This window comes from Anopheles ziemanni, chromosome 2, assembly GCF_943734765.1.
Source record: "Anopheles ziemanni chromosome 2, idAnoZiCoDA_A2_x.2, whole genome shotgun sequence".
In the NCBI taxonomy this organism is placed as follows: domain Eukaryota; kingdom Metazoa; phylum Arthropoda; class Insecta; order Diptera; family Culicidae; genus Anopheles; species Anopheles ziemanni.
In genome coordinates this window covers 22,159,811-22,184,528 of record NC_080705.1, presented here as the reverse complement: position 1 = coordinate 22,184,528, position 24,718 = coordinate 22,159,811, and the positions used below count along the sequence as shown (strand labels likewise).

Genomic DNA, 24,718 nt, shown 5'->3' with positions numbered 1-24,718 from the left:
GCGCTCCTGGCGGGGGGTTTTCCTGCTGCTCCGAAAAGGGAAAGGGATTCACGTGTGGTGCGGTCCTTTCGACTGTGTGTGTGTGTGTGTGTGTGTGTGTGTGAACGTTTGTGGGTGTTTGGAAGGGAGGCTTGATTTACCTCGTTCCATTTTCCAAGGAGCTGGAACACAACCGTTGTTTCGTCCGTGGAAACCGGGTGTTCGTCACGGTCTCAGATACACACTCACACACACACAGAGTGGCACGCACACAGTGGCGCATGGTGTAGGACGTGCAACAAGAGCGTACGGCAGGACACTAATCCATCCGACACCGTTGCGGATGTAGTTTTCTGTCACATTTTGCCTCACCGTCGTCCTTTCTCGCGATTGTGTGATTATCCTGGCGTCGGTTTTCCACCGCTCGGTAGTTCGATGCTGTGCAGTTTGTGTCCAAAGCTGATTTCTGAGGACAGAAGCGACGGTGGAACAGGATTTTTCCTCCTGGCAAAGCCCTAGTTCACGTGATGTCCAGCTTCCTCCGTCATCGCAGCTGAGCGGAGCGAAGAAAATAATTGAATCAAGTGCATCGAATCGAGTGCATTCTGCGCCGCACGGAAAGGGAACGGAGTGTTCAATTCGTTCGACGAGTTCGGAAAACTTTTCCCTCATTGCGGTGATCCAGTTTTGACAGTTCCGTGTGCTAGTTTGCTCGTTATTTTTTCCCAACCTTTTTTTTCGGTGCCGTGTTCCCTCGTCCAAAGTTCTCACTCTCTTACGTGTCGGTTGGTCTGCGTTTTTAATTTGTGTGTGATCTGTGGAAAAGGGCACGCAGCGGCGCGTCATCGGTGCAGCGAACGTCATCTTTGTTCATCTCCTCCTCCAAACACACGATGTTCGTGCGAATCCGGCGTGTTATAGCATAATTGCAACAAACTCCCCAACGCTGGCATCAGAGGGGGAAGAAAAGAAGCGAAAAAACCCGCAAACCACACGCACGTAGCGAGCAAAAGATTGCGATCGAGCCACGGAAAGGAGGCAAACATCGCGTGCCCAACGCCAAAGACCCAACGCCAGCCAGTCGCGTCACCATAATGAACTCATTAATCTATCTCATTCCGTGGAAAAAAGCGAAACGAAATCTCGCGAAAAGTACGTATCGAGGGCAGTGGGGGTGGTGGGGAAAATCCATCCCCCAGCGGATCGGATCCCTGTTTTTTGCGCCGATAGTGTAAATTTTCAGTTTCATTTGGCTCGATCTTCGAGGAAGATGGTGGTTGCATTTCTTTTATTTGGCTTTCGGATTGTTTTGGGATGATAACATTCGGTGAAAGGGTATGCCAGCGGGAGTATGTAACTCTGCGGGTGTTTGATGTTAATTATGCTTGAAGTTCGTTATGTGCACAAACAGGTCAACCAAAAAAAAGCCCTCCAAACGACGTGATGCACTCAATGATGCTTCTCATTGCGTAAAGTTTAATTGATTGGCTTAGCTTTCGTGAGGACTTGTTTTCCGTCTTCTCATGCATTCCCATGGGATTGAAGCAGAAAATTCTTGCCACGATCGCCAAACACGATCCACTTTGCGGGTGGAACACGTCACAACCAATAGCATGGAAAAAAAGGCGAAGCATTTGGACCCCTTTTTTTGGGGGAAAAGCAGAGTCCGAGACCATTGCAGAATCGACGGCCAATGGATCGAAACGCTTGTGTTTCGTTGAGGCTGCCTTTCTTTTTTCTGCTTCTCATGTTCGACTTCTTCTCATTTGGGTCGATTGCCCTAAATGGGCCCCCGGAAGGTTTAGGCTTGTGGTTGGTTGGCAAAATGTGGTTGGAAAACGATGCCAAAGTAGGGCGGATAATTAAATGGTACTACTTCCATTTCGTAGCGGAAATGGTTGGGAAAATTAGTTGTAACACTTTTTTTTCGCCTCCCCAAACTTGCATGTTTGCAAATTGGTCTGATTTGCTTTTATTCCTAACAAACTGATTTTTAATCGTTTAATTTTGGTTTTTTTGCAGGTAAGCTAGCGGCTCATATTCTCAAAGACAAGGAAAACAACGCCAATGGAGGTATTGTGTATTTAGTCATCTTTAGAGACTTCATTTTTGAATAATTAACACGTGGATTGCCATGGCTAACACTTTTGATAGCCAGCTGTCATTAGTTCTAAAAATGTTTTGCCCCATAAACAGATCAAAATGAAACATAAAAACTATAGGAATATTAAAAACTCATTCTTTGGAAAGCTAAGGCTTGGCTTAGGCTTCGGAAATAGTCGGTTTAATGATTATTATAAAGACATTTTATCAAAAAAGATTGTACTAAAAAAGTGTGCTAAAAACGCTTGGCATTCAACGTGTTAATAGAATATTATAGAATAGAAGAAAAATCTTCTTTTCCTTCTACTCATGCGGTTTAACTATCTTCTTCAAGAAAGCATTTTTCTATCGAACACAACCATACTCCGCATACTCCCTTCCATTTCATCTGTCGCCCTTGGTGGCGCCTCACAAATTACTGAGTTGCATTCTGCTGCACGTACAATCATCTGTTTCCGTTGGTAAAAAAAATTAGAAAAGTGGAAGCAGTAGCAACAACAACCGACAAAAAACAGCCATCAATGCAAAATGGCATCGCCAGCATCGGTTAGGAGCGTCTGCGCAGTAAAGCGGACCCGTATGGCACAATTCTCGTGGTCGCCCTGTTGGCGGGCCGTCCGGGGTGCCCGGGGTCTACGGGTCGGGTATGTCGGGAATCGGAATGCCGTCATTGCCGTAGCGTCCGCAGCCAGCTCGGATGCTAATCGAATCGAGCGAAATGTCTGTGTCTGTGCGTTCGGTGTTGCCCAAGCGACAATCGGAAGCGACCCGTCGGGCCTCCGGCGTTGGGCTGACGCCAACGATCGCTGGCCATCCGAATGTCGATTTTGGTTTAATAAGTACCGAGTACCGGGTACTGCGTGTGCTGTACACTGATGCTGATCGTGAAGATGCGTCCCAGCTGGTGGCATCTTCTGAGGGAATCTGCCCAAGAAAACATGTCTGCTTGCGTTCGAGCATGGAGTGTGTGGTATTTAAATGAACATAGCCGCACATAAATGAAGCATTAAACCGCATCCAAGACACCCTTTGATCGTAGGAAAGAGATGGAAATTTTTCTCGAAAACTATATCAACCCACAGTGTGCACAGGAATGAACACAATTTCCTTTGATCGATGAAATATGTTTTCTCTTGCGGCAAAGTTTTCCCGGAGACAAACGGAGATTTTATTTTCTTACCGACCCGCTTTTTGATGGACACCTCCTTCCGGATCGAACCGAATCCGTTCCACTTTGGTTCGGTTGCCGGTGAACTGAAACCATTTCCCCCTCCCCCGTCTCCGCATCCTACGGTTTGCCATATTTACGAAATATGATTTTCCATTTCATTTTCAAACAATTTGATTTACGCCCCCGCGCGATGCGTGGCGGCTTTCGTCACGATGGAAAAAGGGGGAAAAGATAGTTGCTAACTTACGCTCGAATATTTTCACGTGAAAAGTAAGATCAAAGGGCGCTACGGGAGACAAACAAATTCAGCCCCGAACCTTTTCGAACGGTGCATATGGAAAGCACATTTTCGGTTGGGAAAGTTGGGGGCTCGCGATCGAATATCGCACCCGTTTGCCGGCGTGCGTCACACACTGGTTCCGGTCCATTTACACGAGAATTCGATCCAATTCCGGCCGGCACGGCACTCGGGTGGAGGCAGCGTGACAACAAGTGGTCCCTCGGGGCGCTGGAGGTTAGTTTTTCGTGGTGTTGTAGTGATGTGTTTGGCCTTGGCGAACGGATGGAAAAGCGTGCTCTGGGAAAGGGAAAGGAAGAAGCTAAATGTAAAATCACATGGGAATGACGAACGGCTGCTCGGACATGTTTCTGGTGAGATTGGGGCAGAGCATGTGTTGGGACGATTTATTTATGTAACGAAGAGCGGGCATACGAGCTGGTTTGAAAGAAGATCCCATTTTCCAAGTTCAATTCCATTTATTTATCGTTTGATCTTTTTTGTGTACCGTGTGGTTCAGTTTTGATAATTTGTATTGTATTTTCTTTGTTTACAAGTCGGTTTTCATTGTTTATGTTACATTGTATCCTTTTTACCCATTTTTAATTAGTTTTACTTCACGTATTACTTCAAGCCTCTCGAATGTAATCATTATAAGGGCTTTATTTCTGCCATAAAATATACGGCAACGGAATATTGTATCATTTTAATTGCCATTCTCGCCTGTCGTTTCGATTGGCGGTTGCGACTTGTGTTAATTTAATGGACACCCCCGTCTCTCTTCTCCCGAGGATGCTTTTACCTCGCTCCGTTCGGCTTCATCCAACGGAAGCGTCAGCGTTTATTTATATTCTGAACCAACCGTGTTTACGTGGCACGAGAATCGTTCCCCAAAACAAACCCGTATCGAACGAAGCTGCTGTGAGGAACCACTGTGGCATACACTGCTCCCGATGATGTTGGGTGCGTACAGCATCATCCCTCCCTCAAGGTATGACTCACTTGGCGCAGCTGATGATCATAACCTCTGCCTCGTGAATCCATTTCTGCTGGTTTCGTTTTGCGAACATCGTCATCGGCAAAGGGAAAGAAGACCCATTTTAATTGACGTGATCAAGTGAGATGAATCTGCCGGGAGAGAAAGAGAGAGAGAGGGAGAGTTTCATCTAGTACATCCGTTGATGAGAAAGGGCTCTGTTGATCTTTGGTACGAATATCGCCTGTGAGTAAATCGCAGTATTTCGCTAGCGTCAATTGCGATCGGACAAACCGAGTGACAGACCGCGACCTTCTGAGACCGTCTTACTCCTGAGATATAGAACGCGCGTGGCTCCGCTCGTACATGGTGGCGCCTGGTGCCGTGTCGCCTAGTGTTCGGTGCGAGTGCGTGAACTTGACATCGGTTGACAGATCGGTGTAGTAGCGGGCCGTGTTGTTTACACTTTAAACGGTACTTGCAGCGTCTGTCAACATTCATTTGGTGGGCTAGGTCTTCACTTCACTCTGGTTAAACCGGTACCCCTTTCCTCTAATACTGCGACGCAAGTGCAAACCGAATTTATTAGCTGCTGGAGAGCAGTTTGGAGAGCGTTGAGCTACTGTTGAATGCTGGGATTTAGTTTAGTCTCACTCCATAAAAATGGTGTCTCAACTAAGTCATCCTACGGGTATCAGGTGCATTGTGATGTCGTCATCAACGCCTTCCAAACTGAGGCGTGATGCAAGAGACTTCGCTAGCTTCTATGGTTAATCTCTGTTTCGGAACCTCCTCAGATGTTGATGTCCCTCCCAAGGGACGTGTCCAAAGGTTGTGTTTGCTTTTAATAGTTGTTTTACGACTCTTGGCCTAGATAGTAACATTTCTATACCTCGATGCACTCAAAATGCCTTCAAGTTGTAACGACTGTAGATTTATAGGATATTCATATTATTCGTTTAGTGCATTCAAAAGTTTGCTGGCATAAAACATATACAAATTTTCATATTTTTTATGATCTTTTATAAGTGGTTTTTCTTTTGCGTTTTCGTGTAAATTACGGAGAAAACTACACACACAAACTGCGCATTTGATCGCGAACAACAAGGTCGTTTCGTGATCGCCCGCCTTCTCTTGATGATGAAAAATGGTGAGAATTTTCATGAGATTTTTCATCCCGCTTGCTTGCGACCTGATGTGTTTTCCCTCCGTCTCGGCCCACGAGCCAGTTGTCGGCACGTCCGTCAAGTGCGCTTGTGCGATTTAATTTTATGACAAACACCATAGCCAGATGGAAAATGATCTATGGGGAATTAGAAGGGGGTTTTAGTTTTTGTTTTAAGAAATAAATATAAAACAGGGTTCTCGTGAAAGTGAACGAGATGATTTTTTCATATCGTGTACTGGAGGTTATAATTTCAACCTTTCTAATAGGTTACACGCGTGTCTCGAGAGTGACGACGCTTTTCCCCATGAGTTACACAAACCAGATCTACAAGACAAAGCAACGCTCTTTGACTACATTCGTGCCATCGATCATACAAACGCGATCGTAGTGTGAATCACGTGATGTGAAAAGTCCACTCGATTCTCGATCTCTCTTATGGCAAGACTCATCTGACATTTGTTGTACAGATTGAGTTGTTAGGGATGTTAAATAAAGCATTCGCCTTCCGTTTTGTCTTCAGCTCATCCTGTCAGAAATTTTCATATTCCATCGTTTCGCCATTATCCTCCAACAAAGCAATCGTAGGAAAATTTAAGACAAACATGGTGGAATGAAGCATGTCTTACTGTTTCCTCGCGTTATGTACGTCAATGTCTGCAATGACGTAGTGCAATAACACTTGAAAATTCGAGTGCTCATTTGAATTATTCCGGGCGGTGTGAATATTTTTGCATACCTACTTTCGATGCCTTGGAACAGCCCGTGTCTGGTGTTTGCGAAAAGAGAAAAGAGCAACCGCAACACGCCACCGTGGTGTCTTCCACGAGCAGAAGACGAGATACAGCGGACGCCACTTGAAGGCAACCGCTATCAAGAGGAGATGCGGGTACTAAGAGGAACAGAAAAAAACTAAGCTAGTTGAATTAATTAATATCACTCTACTCACCCAGCCGGACCCGAGCGGCGAGCTTCGACGAGGTCAGCATTGGCGGAACTTGCAAGTGGATTATCGCATTTGCGCTAATTTATCGCGAAACACACACACACATATTCAGAGGCATGATACGGATGTCGAGGGTGGTCGCTCAATTGGGGCAGAATTCGCGTTGGACCTTGTGGAGTGGATTTGTGGCCGTCTTATTTATGCTTTCAGCGCTAGTCCAGTGGCACACATAAATAAGAGCACGATCGACAGCCTCGAGTCGAGTCGAGTTGGTACGTTTTGGTCCAAGTGCGTTCGCACTGACAGGTCCGACTGACGACTTCTTGACTTGCCTTCTTCTGGCTTGACTTCTTGTAAGTCGCGGGGCTGTTGATGGCGATGATAGTGGTCTGAAGCAGCGCTTGACCGATTGTTGATGGTCGTTTTTTGTGATTTAGGAGCATTGTGGATGGAGCTAAAGCCGACCGAAACAGGCCGCTAGATCGTGGTGGAAAGAATATAAGAAGCGTTTGTGATGGGTGTTGTATAATGTTGCTAATGCCATTACGTGCGTGGCATGCGAAATCGATCTGATCTGCCGACTGTTGATGGTTTTTACGTGAAACTGAGTTTTTATAGGTTTGATATTTTGCTTTGATATTGCACTTTATCATTTCTCAAGAGTAGTTAAGAGTGGTACTCTTTGGTATAAATTATGTTATTGGGAACAAATCAATAAATAATCTTCTGCTGCTTCATCTGTTTACTAATTTGGTATGCAAGATATCAGACGGTTGTTGAAACGATATCGAAAGTAAGCATACCTTATTTGAACGGTGTTCACTGTACTCAGACCATTTAACGCATAAACCAAAGGTTGAAAAAGTCAAAAGAAATCATCTCAAGTCCATAGAAAGTGATTGAATGGAACTAACACGGCGATTTTCACTCTCCATCGAATCGATTGTTTGCCTCCGCACGATAAACGGCCGAAGATGGTCTTGCTCGCTTCTCGATTTGGTGATACGCCGCGAACGGGAACAGGACGGAGAAAAAAAAAACTGGTAGCTATCTCGTGATCAAATGAAATCCTGAAACGCACAGGAACCCTCCCCTTGCGAAGATCAAATAAATCGGAATTGAAAATCGAGCTCAAAAAAACTTCAAACACAAACGAAGTAACGGTAAAGGCTACAGGGTACGTTTTTCTATTTCCACGTGAAGTTGTGCTGCTTTGAAAAATTTAATTAAAACCAATCATACAATCCGAACGCTGCTTGTGTTAGATACGGTAGAGTGAGCTGAAGTTAAGCGAAACTAAAACATGGTAACTGCAAGAAGAAAAACACACACAACCCGGGTTTCAGTTCCGTTTGTGCGGTTCGCAACCGGCATGAAATGCTTCTCAAATCGATACTCGCAGGCCGGTTTGTAGGGTTTTGTGGATGTAAAAATTGAAATACTTTCGCGGAGGCTTGAGATCATCAATTAAATGTAGGAGAAGTTAGAAGAAAACCTAATCCCAATCAACACCAACAAACCGACGGGCGGGAACAGTTAAAACCACGTAAAGTCTCGGTGTGGGAAATGGTGAAAGCGCCGCACGGGATTGAGCAAACGCACTTTGAGTTGATTTGGATTGATCTCCGTTGTTTGGGCGGAAGTTTTATGGTCCACCTTCGTTGGCAGAACATTTGTGTCGCAATCAAATCCCACCGTGTTCTGGCTTACATTCCTCTGGCCGGTGGGTGGGAAGATCTAGGCGACGAGCGGAAGAGTACGAGTCCGGAACTGGGAGGAATGTCGCCGGCAAAGGAATGCATTCTTCGGTGCAGTGTGTTGCGATGCAACGTCCGCTCTTGATGCACATTGCAGTCGGACATCGTTGGTCTGGTAATAAAATTCGATTGCGACTGCGGGACACGAAACACGAAAAAATCTACGAAACATATCGTCCGCCCGTCGACGCCCCCGACTTCCACCGGCCGTCGCCGGGGAGGATGTTATTTTTGGACCCTCGGCTCCAACGGTTTTGTTTAATGCTCGCTCGAACCATCGGCGAGCCAAGTGCGGCGAAATGGTCGAAAACATATTGGCGCTTCGAAAAACGGCGCCTCGGGTAACAAACCCCTGCCTCGGTGTTCGTCGGAGGTTCCTTGCGACGAGCTGCACCTTGCGTTAGAAAAACATCTCGTAACGAACTTGCACTCATTCACTTTTTTTTGTCTTGTTATTCGGACAATGTTTTCGTATCCCGATTCCGTTCTGTTTTCTTACGCTCTCCTCACTCAGTGTTTCCATCCGCGAAGATTCCAGAACTCCGGATCACCTTACCACTTCATCATCATAATCATCGCCCCGAAACAACAGGCCACTTCCTGTTCTGCTGTCAAGAAATTGTCTACCCGGCTTCCCGGTTACGGATACATCCGGGGCCTCGGGACAGCACCTTACCTCCATCACCCTTTACCTGCCACGCTGCACCAGACCACCGATATGCATTTCAATCAGTGCAATCGTCGAAGTAATTGCCTTTTTCGGAGATCAACGTCCGTTTTGTTTCGTTTTGAAGGAAAGTGTTTTTTTAGCCCTGGGGAAAACCCCCACGGGCCCGGAGCACGTAAGACACCGAACGGTGCGTGGTAATGGCGTTTGATGGAAAGGAAACACAATGGACTGTTTCAATGGGAGGAATTTAAATCGTTGTGTTTTTTCGTTTTTTTTTGTTAAGTGAAATGTGACACTTTCCAAGTCGATATGCGTTTACTACACATTTAATTCCAGCGGTGGCGAACCTTTTGTAGGTCTGAAGTCACGATTTGGTTTAATATGAATCTTATATAAAGGAGTATAAAAATTGTTCTGCAAATATTTTTTGATTTTTCATCCACTTTTTGAAATGTCTTGTTGTTCCCAAAAATACGAGAAAAATACACACCTGCGTCATGTTTGACATCCCTGAACTACTCGATGTATCTAAAAATGAATATTTCCAAGCGCACTCCTGGAGTGGATGGGAAAGGTAATTACTAAAAGTACCATTTTAGGACCGAGAGTACTGATGGCAGGCAGGCCTTACGTCGTTAGTGAACGCGGATGGACGTATCAGGTTAGGTGGTGGTGATTGGTTTCAGCAGGCCGAGTGACACGACGGATGGTGCTCTGTAGCCGGAAAGTTTAGTCCAATTGGAAAGGCAGCTACTTACACAAAACGGAAGACAATTAATACACCCGTGCGGTGCGGCCTCTTGGGACAAGAGGGGGGACGCAACGGTGGCAGCTACTCAAGTCAAGTCATTGTTTCAGTGCGGACTCCTCAGTGCCAGGAACTGACGGCGCGAAGTGACATGATAGTCGACGATGTCGTCGGCATGTTGTGTCGGCCCGTGAAGCCGGACGCCGCCGTTAGGCCACCCTTCCGAATGCGTTGCGTTTGAGCGATGGCTAAACTTTCGGTTTCTCGGCGTAACCGAAACTAATTGCCGTCAGCGTTGTCGCGACTTCCTGATATAGTTTTCTTCACGGTGGCCCACCGGTTTGGGCCCGGAGCGGGCGGGTGGCTTAAGTAGGAAGCCACGCGAGTGATTGATTGAGGTGCTGGGTCAAAACATGGGAGTGCACATGGCTGGGAACGGGCGTTCACAAAGTATGCACGACAAGGTTGAAGCTGGAGCTCCTAGGGACCGCTCTGGATAGGACGTCGTGATGGAACCAAATACTTCCCCCGGACGATGTTATATCTCTCTATTAGTCCCGGTACTTAGCATGAATGTCTCGTGTTACGGAACTAACAACATCAAGCTGAAGGTGCAGGACAAAATGTTAGTATTAAAAATACAAACTTGTGGTTTAGACTTATCTCTTTTCGAAGTTGGGTAAAACTAACACGCTTCATAAAATACTCGTTTAAGAATAATACTAAACAAATCGATATGGGAGAGAAAAACACTCTCCTCAAATGTAGAGTTGTTTAATTCCGATCCAAATTCATGAATTTGAATGATTCCTTGCATCGCTGTATAGATTTATGAATCTTTTAATGAAAGATTCATGAATTCTGAATATTTACTAATTTTAAAAGAGCAGAAAACGTAAGACCAAATAATGGGTTGAGAGATCACATTTTTTTGGTCTCATGATGCAATGAAAGAATCTTGAAAGATCAATGAATGATTCATGAAGACTCATTCAGGTTTCGAAAGATTCGTCAACGTTTAAAGATTCGAATCCCAAAAGATTCATGAATCAACTTGAATGAATCTAAGGTGTAAGATTCATAGGAATGAATTTCGCCTAAAGATTCATAAGGGACATCGCTTCTCAAATGACTTTAATAATTGAACTGAAAATTAAATACGCCCATCGGCCTCCAAAGAGTCACCGTATCATATCGCCGGCACGATCAAACGAGCTCTTCCGAGCCAATCTACCGGATGTTAATTTTTCCACCGTGTGAGATAAAAATATATTTCAACTTACCGCAGTAAAACAAAAAATAAAACGCTTTCTTGCGTAAACAACTTTCTCGAAGTCGCTCCGTTTTTTTTTACCTCTTCTCGTTATTTTGTTTCAAATATTGCCCTTCTCACGGAGAAGGAAAAATCATTGGAGGAAAAACAAAGTTGATCCACACTGAAGCTCATCAGCGCCGAGTTGGCCGCACGAGGGAATGCACACTCTCGTTTTTTTTCCCCCACGCCAGATCAACCTTCGCTTCATTACCGGGACGGGCTATCGTCGTGGTGCAGATTGACGTCATCGGCCGCCGGCGGTGGAGTCAATTTATTACATCCCGCGTGTTATATTCCCGCGGTCATCTTTGGATGGGACTTATCTCATGGGAGCGCCCGGTTGGCGGTTTGTCGTGGCCACCGAGTTTGCCAAAATAGACATTTGAATATTGTTCCCGATTTTCCGTTGGCAGTTTGCCCGCTCCTAACCGCCGTGGCCTTTGTGAGGTATCACAAATGAATCCATTTGCACTCTTAAATGGACTGACAAACTGGCTTTAGTTCAAATAGATCGGTTTCCGATTGGATTTAATTGATTAGTTCAATTCAGGAGAAAATTATCTGTTTCAAGTGGTTTCTTTTAGTGTTTTCCATTTCCCAACATTTTGCACGTGAAACGAAACTCGCCAGTGAGTAATTAAAGCGTCGGACCGACTTGTTTTTTTCCAACCAACAACTACAAACTCAAAGAGAAAGCCCGAACCGAACCGGAGCATATGAGCAAACATTTATGTTTCGTGATGACGCCATCCTCAACCAGGCAGAGGCCAATCATGCGTGTCATGATGATCACGAAGCGTCGTAGTTAAACAACCATACTTGCTACCAACATACGGCCAAAATTACCCCGCAGTGAAGCGCTGGTCAAGCGAAGCTCATGGAACGCCCATAGCGCAATATGTTTCCCCTGGGCTGCATGTGGTACCCTTTTCCAAGTGGCCTGTGGACTCCGAATTGGTGCTCGTGGGTGTAAAATAGTCAACCTCATCACTTCTCCGTACCTCAAAAGGCCTGCATGCAAATGCCGAAGTGAGGAAAAAATGAGGTTAAGAGGGCATCAAATGGTGCTAACAAGGATCTTGTCTCATCCGAACCCGTCTCGGGTCATTTCTCCAACGTCTCGTATGGGACCAACGTGGACCTGGAGTGGAGTTTTGATGAATAACGACCAAATCACGGCCGGTAATGGGTGAGACGAGGGAGGAGACCTCAACCGCGTGGCTGTTGAATCCATGACAGATAATTGAATGGACAAATTACCTCAATTGTTCGGTGGTTGTTTTGGTCTCGCGAGCTGCGTGTCCTCTTGATAATAAATGCCATTTGTTTCACTTCATTTCACTGGTATATTGTGTGGTGTAGACCGAATTCATCTGCCCACCAAAGTACTTAGAAGCAAAAGTTAAACTATTGTAGGTACCAACTAACCGAGGCGTCAATGACTTCCCAAGGAGACTTGTTGGAGTCGTGTAGGTCAAGCGACGGGCCGGCACGCGATTAGATCGCGACGGACAGGCACGAATAAAAGAGGTCTGGTAGATTTCAACCTATCGTGTCTGTTTTAATTTACGGCGGAAAGTATCAAAACGGTGTCACTCTGTTAACCCATGTCTATTTTATCCGATTATCACGAAGCTCGTATATCTTATGCTAACCCTTTTGACCTCCTTTCAACTTGGAAGGTTCCGAGAAGATAGTGAAGACACTCCACTGAGAACTGTTTACACTACTTTAGATTGTCTCCAATTGCAAATGGCTACCGCTCATCAAGAACGGTTCTTTTCGCTCATTCCACTCAATAGAGCAAAAATGCGGTTTGATGTGCGGATCTTATTAAAGTCTGGAATGTCTCGGACGGTGAAAAGAACGTCCGACGGTCGGAATGTTCGTTTTGATCGACGTGTATCGTCTTCGCAAGTGTACGCCTCCACTTTCGAGGGATCCATCTTCAATCGTCACGTTTAATCAAGACGGCACCGATTGCGGAGAGCGGTCACATCGAATGCGGTCACGACTCTCTACGCCCTCCGTCCGGGTTCCAGGCATGAATGGGCTTCTTCACCAGTGTTTAGGTCAAGTGGAAGCTCAAGTCGATCGTCGGCTCCACGATTACTGTCATTAGCATGGGTGGCGCATAGGGGAATCATAAAACCATATGTGTGCCAACCGAAGTCACTGTACATTATTGTAATAAGTAGTTACCAGTGGTGGCAACAGCAAAAAATAAACTAGAAACTATAAATCAGTATGTTTGTGTCCGCTTCCAATAATGGTAGGGCGCTCTAGGGGGGTAGGTTGAGCGTAGACGCGGATGTGACCGCACGCACTGCAGCATGAATTAATAATCGCTATGCTCATTTACATTGGCGTTTATTTGGCCAACAGTTGGCCGATCGATTGAAGCTGCTTTGCGTGAATGCGCAACTGTCTTTGGACATCGTTTATTCTTGCGTGTCCGTTCCTGTACCACGATTACGCTTCCCGTTCCGCTGGCTTGCCCGAACTGTTTGGTGAATAATTTATGAACGCTTTTCGCTTATTCTAGCACGTCGTAAAGCTATATTGAGAAATTTGCTATTTAAACAACAAAAGGTTAGTTTGTTTTTTTATCGCACTTGGTGCGAAACTAATATGAGATAACGCATACACTATCATCAACCTTTTTGTTTTTCGCGTTCACACCACTCTAATCAAACATTAGCCCCCCGTTTCGCTCGTCTTCGGGCAGGAAGGAAGCGTTTCCTTCTGCGAGCGACGACGGAAGCATTCGAGCTTGGAGCATAAATTATAAATCATTTAGCACTTGGTTCTCCCTTCCCTGTTCGCTGGTGGGTTTCGTTTTTCATCGTCAGTTACTTAGAAATCGAAAAGTTTACCCGATCGCTAATGGGGTAGCTCGATCAAGACGTGCATTGAACCGCGTGTCTTGCACGGCCTTGGGACGGATCTATCGTCGAGGAGGAAGCGATTTTCGTGATCATTTCAAGCGTCGTTCCCTTTGCACCGATGCAAAAATAAAGCAGAAAACTAAAGCCCAGTGCGTTCCACTTTCCTGTGTGTGCATACGCTTTTCCACCGTGTTAACACCGCAACCGAAAACCCTGCGTTCCACTGCGCTTGGTCCATTTTCCAATTCATAATCCATTCGCGCACCCCCTTAAATCATGTAAAGCCAGACATATTACGCCGGCATGTTTATGCATTACAACGGACCCCATGCAAGATGTAGGGCCCCCGTTCGGTAAATATCGGTTCGGTGCTAAATCGCGAACCTTATCCTAGTTCGTGCCCCAAGGCAGCAAAACGCGCGCGCGCGTATGTTTGCTGCCGGTGAAACCTTCATTTTTCCACCGAATAAAAACCATCCGGCCGGAAAAAGTTGAATGAACATATTGGCCGAGATCGAGGGGGGTTCGATGTGGTATTAATGGGTTATTTTCTTTCTGTTAAACCTCCCCGTGGTTCTTCTTACGGAGGAAAACAATACGGCTGTTAGTTACCCCCGTTTTTCCACGAGGTGATAAAAATTAACTGACCGCTCATATACGCCGCCTGGTTGTGCTGGTTTTGGTTTGGAGTCTTTCAAGTTGGGAAAACAACCGGAAATGTTTTCTTTTCTCCACCACGTGGCTCATTAGAATGAAATAATAGCTCGGATGCCTTCTCCACAAGGTGTTCTTTACCATGGCCAAGAACAACGTGGTCGCTGATGTTTTAATGATTCTTTAATACATTTTATTGCGACCATAAACATTGACTTTTAATGTTTGTAACCCTGGAAAATGGCTACGCTAACCATACCGTGTTGTTCTTTCGGTTTTTTTTCCTTCCAGATCATAACCGTCTCGCTGGCGTGACGCAAAACTCTAAATCCAGTGTGGTCGGAGCGCCCCCGTCGGCCACCAACGCGTCGCCGAAACCCTCGTCCAAGTCCTTGCTGCGCTCCTCCGCCGTCAGCTCGCCAACATCGGCCACGGCGAACCACCATCATCCGTACTCCCATCAGCAGCAGCAGCATCAGCACGCCGGAAGCAATGGCGTGGTCCCGTCGACGACGACGACGTCGGCGACCACTGTGAAGGCGATCCAGCGCAATGGAACCATCATCCTGGACAAGACCACCGGCTCGCCGCTGCTGATTTGCGATGCGTCCGGCGCTGGTGGGCGCGCCCCGGAAGAACCGGCGCCAAAGCAGGCGGAATCGAACTGTGATCAACATCATCTACCCCGGGATCATGCCAAGGGGCGCGCGGGTGGCGGAGAGAAAGCCATGGCCGCTCCCGGGCCGGAACTGGTCGACATCAGCTTGCTCAACCATGCCCAGAAGGGCGTGGAGGCGCTTGGCGTTTTAGTACAATACCTAGTTTTTAATGTAAGTATCCGATTCAGATCCATGAAACTGAATGATTCTTTGCGTTTCAGAGATTTTATTTTGATGAGAGATTCATGAATCCAAAAGACTGACCAACTGATGAAAAAAATGAGTAAAAAATGGGTAGAGAGATCCCTTTATTTTTTTGGTCACATGATCCACGCCAATGAAAAAATCGTGGAGATTCATGAGCGATCCATGAGAGGTTCATTAAGATTTGGAAAGATTCATAAATGTTTAAAGATTCGAACCCCAAAAGAATCATGAATCCATCTAAACTGATCTTCATATGAATGAATCTCGCCAAAAAATTCATAAGGCACAACTCAAGTTGAGTTGCGTTGACAAAATCACGACGAGATCCAGATTTATGCTTATGACTATTTATTTACAACCTTCTAAAGAAAAAGAACCACCTTATATGAGACTTTCAAACAATTCTTTACCACAACCGCAACTCCTCACCTCTTCTCCATTGTCGTGTATTGTTTGATGTTTTCTTCTATACTCCAGAATATGCCAAACGTACTGTGAAGAGCGTCGGATTTGTCGATCGCCACCACGGGGAGTTGGTCAATAAACTTCCTGTGACGACACCTCCGGTTGTGCGGGCAACCGTCGTCGTGCTCTAGTTGACGACCGACCGCATCGTGATTCGATTCGGTATCCGCAGGATACACGACCGTTGGCTCGTTGTTGTTATTGTAGCCTTTACCTACCAAAAACCCTATCGCGAACCCGCGACATGTGGTGCTGCGAAATCCGTTTGTTTGTTTTGGCTTCCGTATGTGCCAACGCATCGCCGCGAATCGAGCCATGGTCGAGCGGTCGGAGAGAAGGCTACGGGGTACGAATCCGATGATTTATGCTCCAGTTATGCGACGATACCGGCGGGTACAAACAGAACGGCCGGATCGGTCACGGAGCAACTCGGTAGTCTGCAAACAACGCAGCATGGTTTTAAATGGGATGAAAGTTGTGTCCAGCAAGCCTTCGATTATGAAACCTAATAGTGGTTGATTCATCTCGCAGCCTCGGCTTGACTCATACCTCGGGGATTGCTCATCGTAGATGACACTATACCCTGGAAATAAGAAATGAGACAAGCTCGCTCGTCCATGCTTGAATATACCGAGGGTTGTTAACAAATTCCCCTCCACATTGAACTATTTTCCTAATTACCGATTTAGGTAACACCTTTGATAAAGGAAACTGTAGAAAGCTTGGTGGTGTACAAGAAGCCTATATAACGATGAAAAATTCTACCCTTCGAGCCGGTACCGCCCGGTAGAAAGGTGCGATAAGAAGGCGGGCCTTTGCTTAAATATTTTATTTTACTAAACAGCGTCCGAACGAAGCGCTCATAAAAGAACCGATGCCGGGGAGTTTATGACATAACCGACCGGCAAAAGGGAACAAAAGGGAAAACGACGGGTGCGCGAGCGACTGGTCACAACAGGTGGTTCGGGTGGAAAAGTCTTTTAAACGTGACCAAAGAATGTAAGGATGAGCGGAGTAGAGAAACTAGGCTATTATCGGAGAGTTAGAAAATGTGAGATGTTTTGAAGAAAATCACAGATAAATTGGTCTATTTAAAGTTAGATAAAATTATGCTCACATGGTTGTCATACTTGATAAGAAGCACGTTTTTGCTATATGATAAGCAGTCATTGCAGAAAGAAGAACTAATTGAATATACTAACATAATGAGATGAAGAAAGCACATCAGAAACAGCATACCATGGCAAAATTGAACCACACCTGAAGAGTACACCAACCTCAAGGAAGAGTAATCAACTTTATTTTCGCTTTACACCACCATAATGTCCTTCTCATCAAGGACTTGCGCACCGTGGGAAATGCGGAAAGCTCCCACGCGATGTCTCAATGAACGCCGTCGGTGCATCGTTGCGCGCCCGGGAAATTCCGAGCACTGATTGCACCTATCTTATAAATATTCACTGAATAGCTGAAGTTTTATCATCCGCCCGACCCACCGCTACCATCCTTTCACTTCTTCTTTCCATTCACCGGACGGTAATTGTTTGCTCTAAAAATTAAAATAACAAAACCATCGCCCTTGCAACCATTGCAGTGTGTTTAAAATAAATGCATTTTCACATCCCTTAAGGTGACGGGGGGAAAACCCAACGTTCGAAGTAGTTGGAAGCCATCGGCCTCAAGTGTATTCCGAAACGGGATGTGATAACATTGCTTCGGTGTGATAAAATGTAAATTCTCATCAGCTTCCATCGAAAAGTGACGATGGAAGCTGTAACCGAAAAGATGACAGGGAGGATCTTCATCACCTTTCCGTAGATCCTTCTAGTTGCCACCCTCTCACGGTAGTGTATGGAGACCGTATTTAACTGCAAGTGCAATGCCGTCCTTTGCCGAGCACATCCGTATGCAAATGAGCGTGAGGGTGAACCCATAATAAAATCAATAATTCACAGGTGAATGTGGGAACCCGGGGGAAGCCTGGTGCCGAACAGTCTCGTCCTCGCCTCGGAAATGGTCGGTTCAGATGGGCGGGAAGGTTGGGGTTATTAAAAATGTAAATTAAATCGAATGGGTGGAACCCCGATTTCCACTGAGTTTTCGGTCGGGCTTCGAAGGGAGACACCAGTTCGTTGCGTTATATCCGTTCCAGGTATAATCGGGTCGTCCATGGAACGCTTTCCGTTTCAGTTGAGAGAAAATTGCTAAAATGTAAATCTTCCTTCTGGATGCAAATTTTTGCCATCTGTACGCCCATCCGTGTGTCTGTGGTGATTGGAATATTGGAACGAAAATTCCAAAATCGTCCGAAATCGAACCTGAAGCCTCATTTGAAGGGGCATCATTATGGACACATTCTTCCACTGAAGTAGGGCTCGATCGGACCGAGATTTTTCGTGCCGAACAATGGCGGGCCCATCCTTGCGGTACTTCACGCGAGTGTCTGTTTGTGTGACGGCCCGTTTAAGTGGATTTTCTCCTTATTTTCCGATCGCTTCGATCCCCAAACAAAAGAAACCATGCGGTCCTCGTGTGATCGCAACAATAGCGCGAATTGTGGGATATTCCTATTCGAGGGCGGATTATGCTACCCTAAGAGCGGATGATCCTGACATGTGGAACAAATCTGATCGTAATTTGAGGCATCGAAACGTTCAGGACATTGGGGAAACCGTATCGTAACCGATAGAGCTTAGCAATGGTTGTTAAAAAGGTCTGGAAAGTACGTTGTTAATATGCACAAATTTCAAAAAGGAAACTCGGCAGTTTCCTTTAAAATCAAATAGATTTGTTGTGATATTTAAGTTTTCTGTAAAGTACAATTTTAATCAACAAATGTTTTTAGGATATAAATAGACACACTACCTGTGTGGGATGTAATTTATTTCAAATTTTATTTTAAGTTTCAAGGGAACATTTCTTTTTCTGTTGAAACCACTTCGTCTAATGAGGTCGATTCCGTGTCTGCCACTGGAGTAAATAATTGTTTTGGATCAATGCTAGAATTGGTTCGCTTTATGGAATAATTGTACACCCTCCAGTATCTTAAGAGCAACAATTACAATTCGTTCACAATATGTTCGTAAAATCAAAGCAAAAGGGGGTTCGGGAGAAAAGGGTTCTGCCGGGTTGACCATAAATGTCGATATAGTTTCCCTGAAGATCAGGTTATCCCTTTGGTTTTGTATAAAGAGTGGAAGGTTGTAAAACCACATTAGCAAAACCCTTTTGGCTTGGGACGGGTTTTGTAGTTGGGGAATTTTGGAAAAACCTGTAACCTAACTATTCTAAATTCTTCTCCCTCGAGGTCCCTCGCTAATGTGAAAAACGTTTATATTTTTAAACTCCATTTGGCCACGACTTTCTATTTCGAGCACGTGTTTTCGCTTTGCCAACTGACGGCTGCGGTGTGCGTTTTGAACAGTCACTTGCAAACTTGACTATCACGCCACCACGATCGGGGTGACAGATCGGATGTTGTGATAGGAAGGATTAGCTTTCGGCCTGGAAAGTGCATTCACGTTTCACATAAAGGTGTGGTCTACAAATTTATCGAAAAGATTTAACCCTCCGCTAGGCCGTAGTTATAGCTTTCGTTTCTCGTGCATCCATTATCGTCGAACTGGTTTCGGATCGGGTTATCTTATCGGGAAGAGGATTTTCGGGACCCGCGCTGTCCGTCGCAAAGCGCGTCGTGTTTGTCACCGGCAGTTATGTTGTGGACGTGGACCATGCGGCAGTAGTGCATTCTTGTGGTTCGCATGATAACGGCTTCGATGAGATGGCGAATTCCAGCGACTTGCTGCACGAAGGGCCAGCGTTCACCGTTGGCGTGTTGCTTGTCGCCGTGTGCTGTATCCTGTTCCATCTCCGGAGGAGAAAGAGGCTATCGGTAACGGCCCGTCCGGATCGACCTGGCCGGAAGGTACGAAGCAGCCCGCCAGGGCTATTGTTTTTTAACAATACATAGCAGTATCCTTAATCGTACCTGTCTGGCACACAGGACGACACCTACCTTTCCCCCAGCTTGTGTCTACCTTGTCTGGTGGTGGCTGCTTTGCATACGACACCTAACCTCACCTGTGGGAACCTGCGTCGGGGTAGGAAAGAAAGGGAAAGGTTGCATCCCTGGTACGTTTCGCATTCCCGGGGCAGGTAGTAGGTCAGGTCGAAAGGGAAAATGTTGCCTTCCGGGAGCAATGGTCGTTCGCTCAGCATGAGGTCAGCGTTCAGGGAGCTTGCTATGTCCTTCGCCAGTCTCGTTTCTCAGCATCAGTTCCCCGCAGGCCGCCATCGGGAGCGGACACTAATGTGATCTTCGCTTAGCTCCGTCGTCCCGGCGCGACATCGATCGGAAAACGTATTAACCAAGTTCTCGTGAGGTTAACGAAACGAATACTTTGTGAAATGTGTCTGTGAAATAATTACATCGCGATTAATTAAGTTAGCCATAGGATAGTTCATCCGTGCAGAAAGGTGTTGGTTTTGTGGTTGTGTTGTTCAATTTTGAGCTCTTGTTTGTAGTGACACTTGTTTTAAAATGATCGAGTACGATTTAATAGTGGTAAGTTTCGTGACTTTGGTAATTGGTTTTGTGAAGCAGTGCTGGTTTATACAAGTTCTGAAATATCTGTTCTCGAAAGTGATCATGAAGTTGCTACTACCGACACTCTTGCCAAATTTTGTTCTCCTCGACCGTTAGCAGATGTTCTGTTTTTCAGTTGAACGGCGAAACAAATTGCCAATTTATTGCTGAAGGTTGTTCCTTACAGTTTTTTCTCCTCTATGTCTCCATGTCGAACGGCAGTTACCTGAAGACGAAAGGTCCAAAAAACCAGCAAACGATCCTCTGGGTTCTTTGGGATTAGCATAATCGAAATCATACGCTTATCGAAGGGTGTTGGAAATTTTCCTCCGGATTTTGGATAATCCCCTTTCGGCAGGTAGAGGGACCGGATCACCACCTGCAACTTTTGGTGTTTCCTATCGCTAACGGATTTTTCCAGCCGAAGTAAGACGGTGCTGGATCGAGGAAGAAAAGCGATCGGACAGGGTTTTATCCGATCCCTCTGGCGACTTGCTTCCTACAACTCGATCACACACTGCCGTTTGAAGGTGGTGATGGTGGTGGTTTTGTGTGGAGATCATTAGTCACGAGCATGATCAACGTGTAATAAGACTCGCTCGATCGAGCGGAACGGCTTCACGAGACCGAACCGTTTGTTACGGGGTGTTCAGTTGCAGCTTCTGAACCGATCGTCTCATTGTGTCGCACCCCTTTTTGCCAGTTGGGAGTTGAACGTGGAGGAAGTTTGTGTGTGCCTTCCATCATGTTTCGAAGGTTCCATTTCTTTCTGGTGCGATTGTCAAAGTTTAACCATGGTTTATTGGAATATACAACTAATGTTAGCTTGTTGTTTTATTTTCTCCACACAGTTGGACGCCTTCTCCTGTCCCACAATCAAGATGGCACACCAGAAGACCACCAGCGATCTGCTGGAAACCAAGTCCATGCTCGACGAAGAGCGCACCAACAGTCAGACGCTGAAGCAGCAGCTTCTCGAGACGACCGAACGTGAAACAGAGCTACAGCAGCTGCACCGGTGTGAGCTGAGTAGAGGTAAGTCCAAGGGACACGAACTTCCCGATTGCCCCTTTCGGTTTTTACTTTTATACTAGGTGCTAATTGTTGATTTCGTTCCACCCAATTCTTTCCAGTGGAAACCTGCTTGAGTGAACAGCAGCGCAATGCTGACGATCGGATTGCAACGCTCGAGGCGCAGCTCAGCGAGAAGGAGTACGCCAGTCGCGACCTGCAGTCGCGCATCGATTGCTACGAAGCGAAGCTAGCCGAGCAGGCGAAACAGCTCGAACACTCCCGGGCCCGCGAGCTGGACCTGCTGCAGCGAATCAACGCGCTCAGCTGCACCGAGAACGAGCTCCGGGACAAGGTGCACTCGAGCGAGCTGGCCTACAGCGAGCGGCTGCAGGCCGCTGCCATGCGCGAACGTGACCTCACCGAGCAGATCGGCGGCCTCAACCGGGACCTCGATCGGATGCGACGGGAAACGGAGCAGAAGGAGCGCGAGCTCGAGGAGAAACTCACGATCACCAAGGACGAGTGCGTGGTGCTGCGGCAGAACCGTAGCAGCCTGCTGGAACCGCCGGCACCGTCGGCGCAGCAGAACGGAGGCGAACGGTGCGCCGCGAACACGTCCGGCAACCCGCTGCAGCTGAACCGATCGTCCGGCAACATCAACCATCTGCAGTTGCTGCAGGACGAGGTGGACAGCTTGCGGTGCGTGCTGGATCTGAAGCAGCGCGAAATTTCCGAACTGCGCAAGCAAACGCAGGAGTACGAGCGGGACGCGAAGGAGCTGCCCGGTGCGCTGGTAAAGATCTCCGCCCTGGAGTCACGGATCGAGGATCTGCAGGTGCAGCTGAAGACCAAAACCGAAGAGGAGAAGTAAGTTCGTGCGAGCACCGAGAACTCTTTATGAACTTCGTGGCTAATGATTTCTTTCTTCTTTCCTTTCCAGAGAGCTACAGCAAAGGCTGAAACAGCTACAGGACAACCTGAGTCAGGAAAGCAAAATCAAAAGCCGGCTCTCGCTGCACAACGAGGAGCTGCAGTGGCGCTTGAAGCAGAACTCGGAGAAGTTTACCATCGCGTACGCGGAACTTTCGAAGAGCTACCACGAGAACTCGAGCTACATGATGACCGCGTCCAAGTCGAGCATCGAGCCGCACACACCGGTGCACTCGCACCACCACCATTCGCACCAGCTGAGCCATAATCAGTCGCGATCGAGCTGCTCGGAACGGTTCTTCGACATGGACGACATCTCCCCACCGACCTCGCCCGTCATCAAGGGCATGGTGGAGAAGAGCGACTCGGTGTCGTGGGTGCTCGAGATCGACGACGAACCGCCGGAGGTATCCGCCTCGCGGATGGTGCGGCGGGCGGGCTCGTTCCGTTCCAATGCCACGTTCGACAATGCCACGCCGAAGCGACCCAAGTGTGGCCTGAACCAGACGATCAACGGCATGACGACGGGTGGTGGTGGCGGCGGTATCCAGCAGTCGACTTCGGCCGCATCGATTCTGAAGCAACACTCGAGTGACATGTCGCCGATTAAGCCACCGCAGCAGGGCTCCGGGAACCATCGATTGCGCTCCAAATCGGTCAGCATTAAGGCGGCGGAACCACCAAAGAAGATTGTCCGATCGAACTCGGGTGCGTCGGCGTCACCGTGCCCGGTGTCGGCAGTGGGTGGTCCGTCCGGAATGACCAAACCGATGCGTATCGGCGAGATGGCCGGTTCGTGGAAGGAACAGCCCCTGTACAGCAGTTCCCCGTATGCTCACAAGCGATTTTTGAGCGAAGACATCGAACTGCTGACCGCCGGGAGCTCTTCGGCCAAACCGATCAGCTTCGATCAGCAGCAGCAGCACCAGCCCCATCGGGCGAAGGATCTTTTTCTAGAGGAGACGGAGTTTCTCAGCGAGCCGGAAAGTCCGTTCGCTCGGCGGCCGAAGCTGAACGGTGGTGAGGACATTGCGAACCCACCCGTCGAAGTGTTCCATCGTGATAAAACGCCAAACTTCAAGAAGAGCAAGGAAAACCGGGGCCTGATCACCTGCGACACGACCGCCCTTACCGGTGGTTCCTCTTCGACGAAGGTCGTCGGTGCTAATGGCAGCGGGGGCAGCGGAGTCGGCGTCGGTGGACTGACGGCACGCGACAAACGGCGTGAGTTTACGCGCAAAGCGAACGCAAACCTCGCCGGATCGCTGCTGATGGAAGCGGCCGGTGAGGCGCTCGTGTCCGGTTCCAACTCGGACGACGAAGCGTCCTCATCGTCGTCCGCCTCCTCCTCCGCGTCGTCCTGCATCTCCGAGGGAAGTCTCTCGTCGGCGAGCAGAGCGAGCAGCAGCACCGCCAGCCATGGCAACAGTCCGCTGCACGGTGGAGGAAAGCGAAGCAGCGACCGCATGAACGAAGACGACACGATCGAAGATGCCGCCGGTGGTGGTGACTCGTCCCAGGGACAGCAACCGAACAACCACCATCATCATCACCATCACCAGCATCGACGACGGCACTCGAACATCTCACTCGAGGACGCACTGATGAAGAAGATCGTCGCCAGCCTCAACGGGGACAGCGTCGGCACGCCGATGGAGGTCAGCTGGTCCGAGGATGGCGATCCGGGCTCGGAATCGATCGTATGACAAGACGACGACAGTTTCTAATCGCGGCCAGCCGGAGAACGGATCAGTCGCATTGTTTTTAAGGATGGAAAGTGATAGTGGCGACCCGGGGCTGGGGCCAAACCCTCGGCATGACGCGAGAGAGAGTGTGTGACAGAGAGAGAGAGGTAAAGAGTCAAAGGGATGACATGAAGCTGACGATGGAATTCTATAAGAAAAGCCCTTTCCCTACCGGAACCGAAGGGGAACCATTCACACAGGACATCCTCTCTCCTCACCGACTATCCCACGCGGAAGCCGGGGGGCCACTACTTGCGCGCGGGTACTTCATTGCGGGTATATGCACATCGTATCGATCGATTCCGCCATGAGAGTTCGCGTTCGAGTTTCGAATCTGATTCTAGTGGCTTATAGCCTCCCCTCCCCCCCCCCACGCTAGGTGCCCCCTCATGTGCCCCAATGTGTTGTCCCATCCCAAAAAGGAAACGAAACAAACTGGTTAGAGAGTTAGGTTAGGTTATTCC

The 24,718-nt window shown here is 47.5% G+C and overlaps 1 protein-coding gene across 1 annotated transcript in view; it reads left to right on the top strand.

Annotated features, from left to right (window-relative positions):
* Positions 1–24,338, top strand: part of LOC131293184 (uncharacterized) — a 113,909-nt gene extending 89,571 nt beyond the window's left edge. Inside the window, exons 7-11 of the mRNA XM_058321264.1 lie at positions 2,002–2,052; positions 14,941–15,479; positions 21,417–21,600; positions 21,699–22,446; positions 22,520–24,338. Of these exons, the coding sequence (XP_058177247.1) occupies positions 2,002–2,052; positions 14,941–15,479; positions 21,417–21,600; positions 21,699–22,446; positions 22,520–24,215 (3,218 nt within the window). The 3' untranslated portion in view covers positions 24,216–24,338. The remainder of the gene's footprint in view (positions 1–2,001; positions 2,053–14,940; positions 15,480–21,416; positions 21,601–21,698; positions 22,447–22,519) is intronic.
* Positions 24,339–24,718: the final 380 nt, after the last annotated feature.